The sequence below is a fragment of the Oryzias melastigma genome, linkage group LG5 (assembly GCF_002922805.2).
Source record: "Oryzias melastigma strain HK-1 linkage group LG5, ASM292280v2, whole genome shotgun sequence".
Lineage (NCBI taxonomy): Eukaryota > Metazoa > Chordata > Actinopteri > Beloniformes > Adrianichthyidae > Oryzias > Oryzias melastigma.
Window position 1 is genome coordinate 31,066,339 of NC_050516.1, and position 10,105 is coordinate 31,076,443.

General features: G+C 38.8%; 1 protein-coding gene across 2 annotated transcripts; it reads right to left on the bottom strand.

The window, feature by feature from the left end:
- Positions 1-578: 578 nt before the first annotated feature.
- srsf3b (serine and arginine rich splicing factor 3b) lies at positions 579-4,742 on the bottom strand. 2 transcript variants are annotated; one of them, XM_024269175.1, is made up of 6 exons: positions 4,584-4,742; positions 3,744-3,954; positions 3,464-3,607; positions 1,462-1,500; positions 1,203-1,289; positions 579-1,125 (listed from the first exon to the last, which is right to left on the bottom strand). In XM_024269175.1, exons 2-6 carry the CDS (start codon positions 3,944-3,946, stop codon positions 1,098-1,100), a joined length of 501 nt encoding a protein of 166 aa, XP_024124943.1. In that variant the 5' UTR covers positions 3,947-3,954; positions 4,584-4,742; the 3' UTR covers positions 579-1,097. The 2 variants fall into 2 exon arrangements, with proteins under 2 accessions (XP_024124943.1, XP_024124942.1); XM_024269174.2 differs by lacking the exon at positions 4,584-4,742 and adding an exon at positions 4,365-4,486.
- Positions 4,743-10,105: the final 5,363 nt, after the last annotated feature.

The following is a 10,105-nucleotide window of genomic DNA, read 5'->3' on the forward strand; positions in this document are numbered from 1 at the left end:
CGTGAATCTGGAGCCGCGCGCGCGCCTAATGTATACTCATATACATGTGTCTATGGGTGGGACGCATCCCCTCTACAAACTAGAGGTTTATCAAACTAAGAAAGATTTAAAACTAATAAATGCGACATTTATAACCCAATATTCAAATAATGATTTAATTTCTATGTCATTTTGTAATAATTTACTTAATAAACACTTAATTTATGCCTCATTTGTCGCCGTCAGTTACGTAACTGCTTCAAACTTATAAAAAAAAATACATTTTAAACAAAATGATTTCATTTTTTACGAAGTTTAAATGCATAAGTCCTTTCAATTAAGATGAAGTCAAATTTTTATTAACAAATATTAGTTTTATATCCAAGTTTTAAACTGCATTTTTCAAGAAACTACCTAACAAATTCGTTTTTTTTTCTTCTAGAAATTAGGCAGTCTATCAATACACACAACCTAAATGAATTTCAATACTTAAAAATACAAAAAAACATTTTTAATAAATGATTCATAGATGGCTACATTTTTAGAGCTATATGGGAGCCCTCTTGTGGAGAAAAAACGAGACAATAACCATAAAAACATTATTTTAAACCAGTTTTAATTGAGACCAGTTTACACAGTATCAAACAACAGAAAAAAAAACAATGTAAAACTCAATAAGCAAAAATCAGACTTCCATTTCCATTTCTTTAAGTCAGTTCCAGAGTTTTCCTTGCTGAACTGAGGGGCGACAAAACCACCAACATGTGAATTAAAGGACTACATTGAAAATAGATCGGCGTTTCACATCTTTAGATGCGGGTGTCAATCAAAAACAGAAGTTGGCGTTCATACAGTGAAAACAAGGAAGAGCGTGGGAGGACGCCGTACATTCAGTGACAGGAAAACAAAGAGCAGGGAGGGGTGACGGTCAGAATAAACAAGCACTGATCAGATGCTATTAAAACAACCCCATCTGTAAAAGGAAAAAAAAATATCTAAAATACTTGATTGCTGTAGAAAAAAAAAGAAAAAAAAAAAGACCAAATGTCAAAGCTGAAGTCCACTGAGCGAAATGCTGGAGCTCGTCCAAACAGCTCCTTTAAAACCGGCAGTTTCTTCTACTTTCTGTCGTTTGACCTGGAGCGGCTGTGAACGAGAAAACCATCACGATGAGCATAAACAACAAACAATTCAAGTTAAAAATCACTTGAAGATGTCAGTACCTCCTGGATCGGGAGAAGGACCGAGAGGGTTTGTGGTTCCTGTCCCTGGAGAGGGATCTTTCTCTCCTCCTGTCTCTGGAGAAAGACCTGAAAATACAAAACCAGCAATACTTACAAACACTATAAAGTTTTTCCTTTAACCCACTTCAAAGAGACGACACAACAGAGAGAAAGAGCAAGTGAGCTCGCTCCGCATAATAGCCGATGTCAGAGATAGAGAAATTCGTGTGATAAAAGAATCGAGAGAATGCAGACGTACCTGCTCCGGCTGCGGCTGAAGCTTCGTCTGCGGGGAGATCTGCACAAGGAAAGGACAGGTGGTGAGTACAAAGACATTTTGTTCCTCAAAGCTCCACATCACTTCTACCATAGACTACCTCAAAAACAGCCCCTTTGTTCTCGCCAACAACAACCAGAGATGAAAGCCCCGCTTTTATTTCCAGGAGGAAAAAAAACAAAAACAATACCCTCAGAAAATAGAGTCATTGTCAATAAACCAAGAATTCAGAGAAAGCAGAAGATCAGGAATCTCTGCTAAACTAGCCCACCATACTAAGCCAAACTTCTAATTAAGTCACATGATGACTGATTAGAAAATAATAGGGGTTAGCGTGTCCTGCTACAGAAGACTGAGCCCAATGCTGCGTTCACACCGATTTGTGTATCAAATTCACTGCTGCACGCTACGAAAGATCAGATTTTGAAGTTTTCTACAAAATAACCACGTCTCCATGTTTGGGTTCATGAGATCATTCAGAGATTCTCCCAGTACGATGATGTTCACCGTCTACTGCAGGAGCTGTGTCTGAATGATGGCAGCTTTCAGCGGTACTTCTGTCTCTACTGACCCACATTAGTCCCTGATTGGTTGATGTGATGCCAAAGTACAGTCATTTGAACCCTGTATGTGCTGCCATACCCCTGCACCGCAGGAACTCTTATCGTGTACGTACACTGAAACTGGACGCCCTTGATGATTGAAGTGTGTTCGGTGTGAACGCAGCTTAAAAAAATTTACTGAAAAAGGTTGTAAAACTTTCTTAAGCTAAAAAAAATTAAAAAAAGAGTATTGTAGACTGCTCTGGGTTTGACTGAAATCAACCCACCCACTGACCTCCGTTTACCTGAAGCTAGCCTTCTCCAGCTAACGATCAAACCTACAGTTAGTGGGGCTTCTCAAAGGCCTAACATCAGCACCATCCTCTGATAGCAGGTTCCATCTATCTGATCTCCCCCACTGAAACAAAGACTCGCATGATGGATGACAAAGCTACGACTTAAAACAATCAAAGCCTTTTTTTCAAACCAGCTGTCTCTTCACTTTCAAAACTGAAATCAGCAGTGTACTGAATGAAGCAGGAAAACTTACTAGTTTTTTTGGTTTTCAACAAGCTAGATATGGCGAAAGGAAGGCAGACTGTCGGCCGCGTAGGTAGAATTGGCGGAATAGGAGTGGACAGATGCTGCAAGGTGATTAGATGGCAGGCAGATGGGGGCTGGTTGTGGCTTTTTTCCTGCTTTAATTGGTAAGCTGACGGCTGCTGCTGGTGGGTTGTAGACATTTGGGAACATTTTACGCTGATTGGTCGGGAATGTGAAGTGGGTCGCTGCCGTTTGGTTTAAGGCTGAAGGAGGAGGAGGTTGAGAACGGCATGCTGAGGAACCAATGGGCTGGTGCAACCTGACGACTGGCCAAGCCTGGGTCATGTGACAGCACCAGCCAAGCTGATTGGGACACGACGGTCAGCAGTCGCGTGATGCTGAAAGAGGACTAGTTGACTGAGGGTGGTGAGAAGAGGCATGGTGGTGGTTCTGCAATGGGTTTCATTTTTATTAATATAGATGAAAAGTAAAAAAAATAAAATAAAGACATTTGGCAGTTGTATCCCTCACACCACCCACCCCAAAATGTATACAAATTTAGCTAAAAGCCATTTTTTTTTTTTTTTTTAACATACATACCTTGTGTCACTGTTAAGCTTCTATACAAAGTTTTAGGTGTGCACATTAAATACACACAACAGGACTGTAGCTGTTTAAAGCACAAGTCCAATTTTGATTTTTTTGTGCGTTTTTCTTTTTGACTGTCAATGAAAGTAAACCCAGACAGGTCAACAATCACCAATAAGAGGAAAAGAAAAGATAAATAAACAACAATATTGCCCAGACTGAAAAGCCAAAAGCAGTACTCAGGAAATTTACTGTGAAATACGACACACACAAGCTAAGAAATCCCTTCCATCAAATAAGCCCCATGTTACCTTCTTCTGGGTGGCGGGCTGCTGCGCCGCCGGTAGTCGTCTCGCTCGCGAGGCCGTCTGCTCCACGACGGAGGAGCACCTCGACTGCGGCTGCGCTTCTCGCCGTTGGACAGCTCGACCCGCACCCGGCAGCCGCACAATGTCCTACAACAATATTCACGCCTGTCATTCATTTCATACCATTGACTGATTTCTGTGAAATTGCCGGTGGCGAGACAAACCTGTTCCGGTGGTTTAGCGAGCCGAACCCACAAAATAATAATAACCATACAATACGTACCTTCCATCAAGTTCTCGCACTGCATCCGTTGCATCTCTGGGATCTTCGAACTCTACGAAGGCGAAACCCGGGGGGTTCCTGGCCACCCAGACACTACGGAGGGGTCCATAGTAGCCAAAGGCGCGCTCCAGCTCAGTTTTGTTTCCATTGTTGCCCAAATTTCCAACATAGACTTTACAGTCTAGAGGGCAGTCGCGGTGCATGCTGGAATCTGGAATGATGAAGAATCAAGGGGGTTATCAATACAACGTGAACCTAAAATACAGCACAATACAACATTAAATGCGTGTTTTGAAGAATTAATACACAATATTGTGCTTCAGGATCCTTGATGAGGCAGAAACTAACAGTACAAGAGATAATCTCATCCACCAATGAATGATGCTATAAATACCAAAACTTCAATGAGCCGCAATAAACAAAAGATAGTACAATTAAAAAAGATTTAAAAATGTTATATCTGTACCTAAAAACCCACATAAACCCCACAACAGGCAACCATTCAGAACATTTGACCCACTTTCTACTAAATTAGCATAAAATGCTAACGTTAGCTACTCGACCGTATGAAACTAGTCAAAACCGGCAGCTTTAAGCTCACATTTAACATCTATAGCTCACTTTAGTCGTTTGAACTTTTCTTTTTTAAATAAACCGACTTCCTAGACGGAGAAACCCGATGAATAAAACGAGCTAAAATGGCTGTCGATACTCCGAGGCCTTGTCCTCCTGCAGCGGCGGCGGCTTCACATCAAACAATGGCGCACGCGGCCGCTTCCCTTTAGCGTTAACACACGTGTCTATAAACCGAACTTCCGTGAGTGTGTGCGCTACCGGTACCGGAGCTGAAGGTATTCGAAGCCACTTTTCTTCCGTGTTCCGTCCTCGTCGATGCACTCCTTCCAAACGACGGTGGAAAATGGCGTGACGGAGAAAACGTTCGACTGTAAAAAAGTGACCAGGATGCTGCTGCACCAAGAGGGGCGGGGCTTCTCCGGCTGCGCTCGCGAGCGTTAAGTCTATGCGAGCGTCTAGCAGACGCCAGTTCAGAGCGCCACAGGCCACAGAAGGCGCTTTCAGCATATTTAAAACGGGTTTCAGTGTCTCTACAGCGGCTTATGTCACGTAATGATGTTTGTAATTTGTTTCCTTTTCAAAAAGCAAATGGAGGACAAATATTTGCATCTGTTATCACTTACTCCAATGAATGCAAATTATTATTTTTTTATTATTTCCATTTACTTGAATACTCATAGTCATTAAACACAAGGCAAGTGTATTTGTTTAGTAGATTTCATATACAAAAAGAATTCAAAGGACTTTACATAAAAAAAAAAATGAAACATTCCAAATAAATATTGTTGCAGTGATCATAAAATTAAAAGTTTGAAGAAATTAAAATAAAACTGAATTTGATGTTTGCTTAAAGTAGCAGTGCAGATGTAAATTTATGAATAAAAATAGTGAAATGCAAATATTTAAAGGATCATTTTGATAAAATAGGTGTTTTTAACCTGTACTTGTGGTATTTTTCCAATGAGGGAGGAAATGCATAGAAAATTAAGCTTAAAATCACGTTTTTTAGTATTTTTTGTTCAAATTGTAAATCAGGAGCAGACAAAAATTCAATTTCCACTTCCACAGATCCATGTACATCTTTCTTTGGAATCTGGATCAAAACTGTTCGGCTGGATCCCTCCGATATTACTAATCAGTTTTGTTGTACCGCTAATGTTAGCTTGGGGTTGTGAAGAGCTGTAAGCTAGTGGGAGAGCGTTTAAACTAGGGGCGGAGCAACAGGGGGGGACGAAGAGGCAGCTGCCCCAACAGCAAGTAGCTCCGCCCTACTCTGGTTCCCCCAATTTTTGAGTTCATATTCGCCTAATTATTTACAAAGATCAAGAAGCAATCAATACAATTATCTTTAAGCGTTTGCAAAAATAACAAAAGCAAAATTTTTAAGTGAAATAAAAACAATAATATATAGACAGACTGTAAACAAAGTGGTGCTTAAAAAAATAAAATCCTATTAATATTGCACAAATTACCTCATTGACTTTTTAATTTCTGTGATTCAAAAATGTGATTTGTGTTGCAAATGTTTAATCTACGTTTGTGTTCTTTCTTTAACATGCATTATAAAGCTTAAGCTTATAAATGGATTTTAAAGAGGTAAAAAAAAGGAAGGAAAAAAACACAAATGGGTTTTGATTTTTTTAAAAACATTTTATTTATGAGCAACATACAACTAAATTGTGGATGACAAGGAGAAAGAAAGAGAAAAAAATGTACTCAGATCTTATTTAGAGTTTTGTTTTCATTTTTTGGAAATTGTAATCGTTCAAATTACTTTTTCATGCTAATTTGTTTGATGATTTGACCATATTTCATTGATTCATGCTAAAAGTGTTCAAAATTAGATTTGGAATTTGATCATTTTCTTTTATGAATATATGTCCCCCAAAAACCAAATCAATTATGTTAAAAAAAAAGTATCAGGCAAAAATTATGTATTTTTCGGAAAGTTTGATCACTTTTTCAGTTTTAGAACTTATATAGTTTCCAAAATTAGTCCAAAATATATTTGTAGATATAATTCAATTTTTGTGATCCACAAAGTGAACATGACTCACCCATTTTAGAACAAATTTATCATGAAGTATTTTAAGGATACTTATTTTATTATGTTCTTTAAACATAATTTATTTTTAGTGATCCAGATTCTATTCCAGTTAATTTCTATAAATTTTTAGTCCCAGTCAAATCCACCTGCTGGTAGATTTGTGTTATGTAAAATATTTCTTATTTGTTTATTCAAAATAGCCTAAACAAATATCCTCATCATCCAAAACGATAGTTACGACGGAGTATTAGGGCCACCCAAAAAAAAAAAAAGTAATATCACGACTTTTTTTCTCGTAAATTTACGAGAAAAAAGTCGTAACTGCTAAATTACGAGAATAAAGTCGTATATTTATGACTTTAAAAGACATAGGCTATATTTACGAATTTTAATCTCATAAATCTACGAGATTTAAACACGTAAATTTGCAAGAAAAAAGTCGTAAATCTACGAGATTTAAAGTCGTAGATTTACGAGATTTAAAATCGTAAATTAATGAGAAACAAACACAAATGTGTCTGTTTATCAGAGCCGACGTGGAGTATCTTTTGAAGATTTATTTCCAGATCGGTGTTAAAAATCCAAAAAAATTCTGAACCTTTTGGTGATTCAAAACCAAATTATTTCCTGGTTCGGTGTCGGTAGTGTGGAGTTTCATGTGTAAATAAAGAGCTCCGAAATGCATGTTTACCAGGTCCGTCACTTTATTTTGCCTTTCACTTCCCAGAAGCCTTTTCGCCACCTTACGTCACATTCTCAGATGAGAATGTAAACAGAGCTCCGGACGCCTCCTTCTCCAAATGAAACATCCCATCTCAACACAAAACAACACTGAGAAATGACAGCTGTCTGTTACGTTACCACAAGAACATTGAAAATTCAGAAAACTCGTCCTCTTCAGACGGAAGCATCACAGAGTTGGAGGAGATCTGGTCTGTCGCGGAGGACGAAATGACTGGAAGTGAACAGCTGTGTGGATATCAACGGCTTCATCAACGTAATCTGCAGAGATCCTGCAAGCTACCATCAACGAATAAAACATTAATAAACTGTAAATCAAATAAAGAAACTTCCAAACACTTTTAAACATTCAGTTTACCTGATGAAATCCAAGACGTTTTTCACAGTTTGGTCGGTCTGCTTCAGCGCACGGCATAAATTCGCTGGACTGGAGGCCCCCCTCGATTTCAATAAATTTACGAGAAAAAAGTCGTAAATTTACTTTTTTTTTTTTGGTGGCCCTAAAACTCCGTCGTAGATAGTAAATTTGACTAATAGATCTTTTTTTTTTATTTTCTTTAAAAAGTTGCATAAGTTTTCTTATGTCAAAGACTTTTGCACAATAAATTCATGTCAATAAATATCCATGATGAAAATATCAAAGTCTTCTAATCAAAATTATACTATTTTTATAACATTTGGGTTAATAATTGTTCCCTTTATTGAATATCTGGATAGCAAGATTTTGGAGAAAAGTTGTGTTTTTTTTAGATCTGGGTTGATAAAATTGACATTTTTTTAATCATTCTAAACGTATTAGATCAACAATTGATCCATAAAAGTAGAGATCAATCTAGCACAAATCTAAAGTCTGCTAGCTTGATGCTAATGTTTAATGGAATTTCCCATAGGACGGATAATGCTAACGCTCAGTCGACGTAAACATGCGTTGCTGACAGAATGAACATCTTTATAAACTCACAGGCAGGAATTTTCCAAACTATTTTAAAGAAATATTTTTAAAGTAACCGTTTTTTGCTCATACTTTCCTTATTCTTCTTGAAAAACAAGTGTACTACTATAGTGTGAGCTCCATCTAGTGGCCAAACCGAAACACCCTCCAGGAGTGGCAGAACAGTGTTTACAATGTTAATGATCTGAACATTTTTGTTAGAACTTCTCCTTTAGAGAAAGTGTGACTTTTGATTAAAAAAAACAAAAAACTTTTTTTTTCTTTGTCTTTCTAATGAAAATAATCAACACATTTGATCTGTATATATTTTTCCTTTGTGTTACCTGATTCGTTTTTTATGCTTTTTCTATTTAAAATATTTAAATTAATAACTCTTCCAATAGAAAATAATCTGAAGACGTATATATTTTTGTTGATGTTTGATACTTAATTGATATTAATGATATTTTTTCTAAGGAAAATAATTTGCATATGTTTTTCTGAATCTTGAGAATAGATTTGCATATGCACTGACAAAGTCTGAAACACTGTTATATCTACTTACATAGCCATGTCATAATAACCTCAATGTATGTTGGAAAGATATAAATATCTAATCTTAAATTCTGAACTGATAAACGTCCCGTTCTCCTGCAACCTCTAAACCCAGACGGGTCCATCAGATTTCCAGATAGAAAAGTGTGACTCCTCCCTCTAGAGAAGACGTCTCCACTGCTCTAGAGTCCAGTGACGGCGTGCTTTACACCACTGCATCCACACTTTACATTGTACTTGTTGATGTGTGGCTGCAGCTGCTGCCATGGAAACCCATTCCATGAAGCTCTCTGTGTACTGTACTCATGCTGATCTGAAGGTCATATGAAGGTTGCAGCTCTGCAGCAACTGACTGCAGAAAGTCTATGACCTCTTTAGACTTTCAGCATCCTGGCTGAGTTGTTACAAATTCTTCCATTTTGTTCTGATAGAACTGACAGTTTAATGTGGAATATTTAGGACATTTCAAGACTGGATTTGTTGCTCAGGTGGCATCCTATGACAGTTCAACGCTGGAATTCAAAAGAGATCCTGAGAGCAAAACATGCTTTCACTAATGTTTCTAAAAACAGTCTGCATGTCTGAGGGCTGATTTTATACACCTGTGGTCAAACCAAGTGATTAGGACTCCTGATTCTGATCATTTGGATGGATGAGCCGATACTTTTGGTCATATAGAGCATGTTTATGACTTATAAAAATAGACACATCTTCAAGTCAAAAAGACAAACATCCCAATAGCAGCAAGACTCACACTCCTCTGAAACCCTTAGCTCTATTTCAAATAATCCTCGATGTGGACTCTGGGAGCAGTGAAGACGATTCTTTTGTTGTGGAATCAGAGTTCATCTTCTCAGATTCCTCCTATGATGAGGATATGCCAGTACATGGATTTGCAGCCAGAACATCCTCTCCACATGATACTTATACATAAGTACAACCCCCGAGAGGTATGGCAGGGCATCCAGTCCATCACCAACTACAGAGCCCATGCCACACCTCCAGTGGTCTCAGATGCTGCACTGGCAGAGGAGCTGAACAGCTTTTTCTCTTGGTTTGTGTCTCATGCGCAACACCCAGCCACCCCACCCCAAGCCTCTGCACAAGCCACAATAACCCCCAGCACTCCTCCCCTCACTCTTGAGGCTGCTGAGGTAAGACGGGTGCTCCAGACTGTCAACCCAAGGAAGGCCACAGGCCCAGATGGAGTACCAGGAAAAGTACTCAAAGCCTGCGCTGACCAGCTAGCACAGGTCTTCACTGACATTTTTAACCACTCGCTGGAACAGGCCTACATCCCAGCCTGTCTTAAATCTGCCATCATCATCCCGATCCCCAAAAAAACACCTGCGACTGACCTCAACGACTTTCGTCCCATCGCGCTCACACCGGTCATCACCAAATGCTTCGAGAAACTGGTGCTAAAACACATCAAAGCCTGCCTCCCCTCTTCCCTGGATCCTCACCAGTTTGCCTACCGCCCCAACAGATCCACTGAGGACGCGGTAGCCA

Bases quoted from the DNA above. Each gene is read 5' to 3' on its own strand.
- srsf3b (XM_024269175.1), bottom strand. From the start codon at position 3,946: ATGCACCGCGACTGCCCTCTAGACTGTAAAGTCTATGTTGGAAATTTG. The intron at 1,290-1,461 runs GTACGTCTGCAT...TTGTATTTTCAG, and splicing joins TTCAGCCGCAGCCGGAGCAG to GTCTTTCTCCAGAGACAGGA. The intron at 1,126-1,202 runs GTACTGACATCT...TCTCGTTCACAG, and splicing joins TCCTTCTCCCGATCCAGGAG to CCGCTCCAGGTCAAACGACA.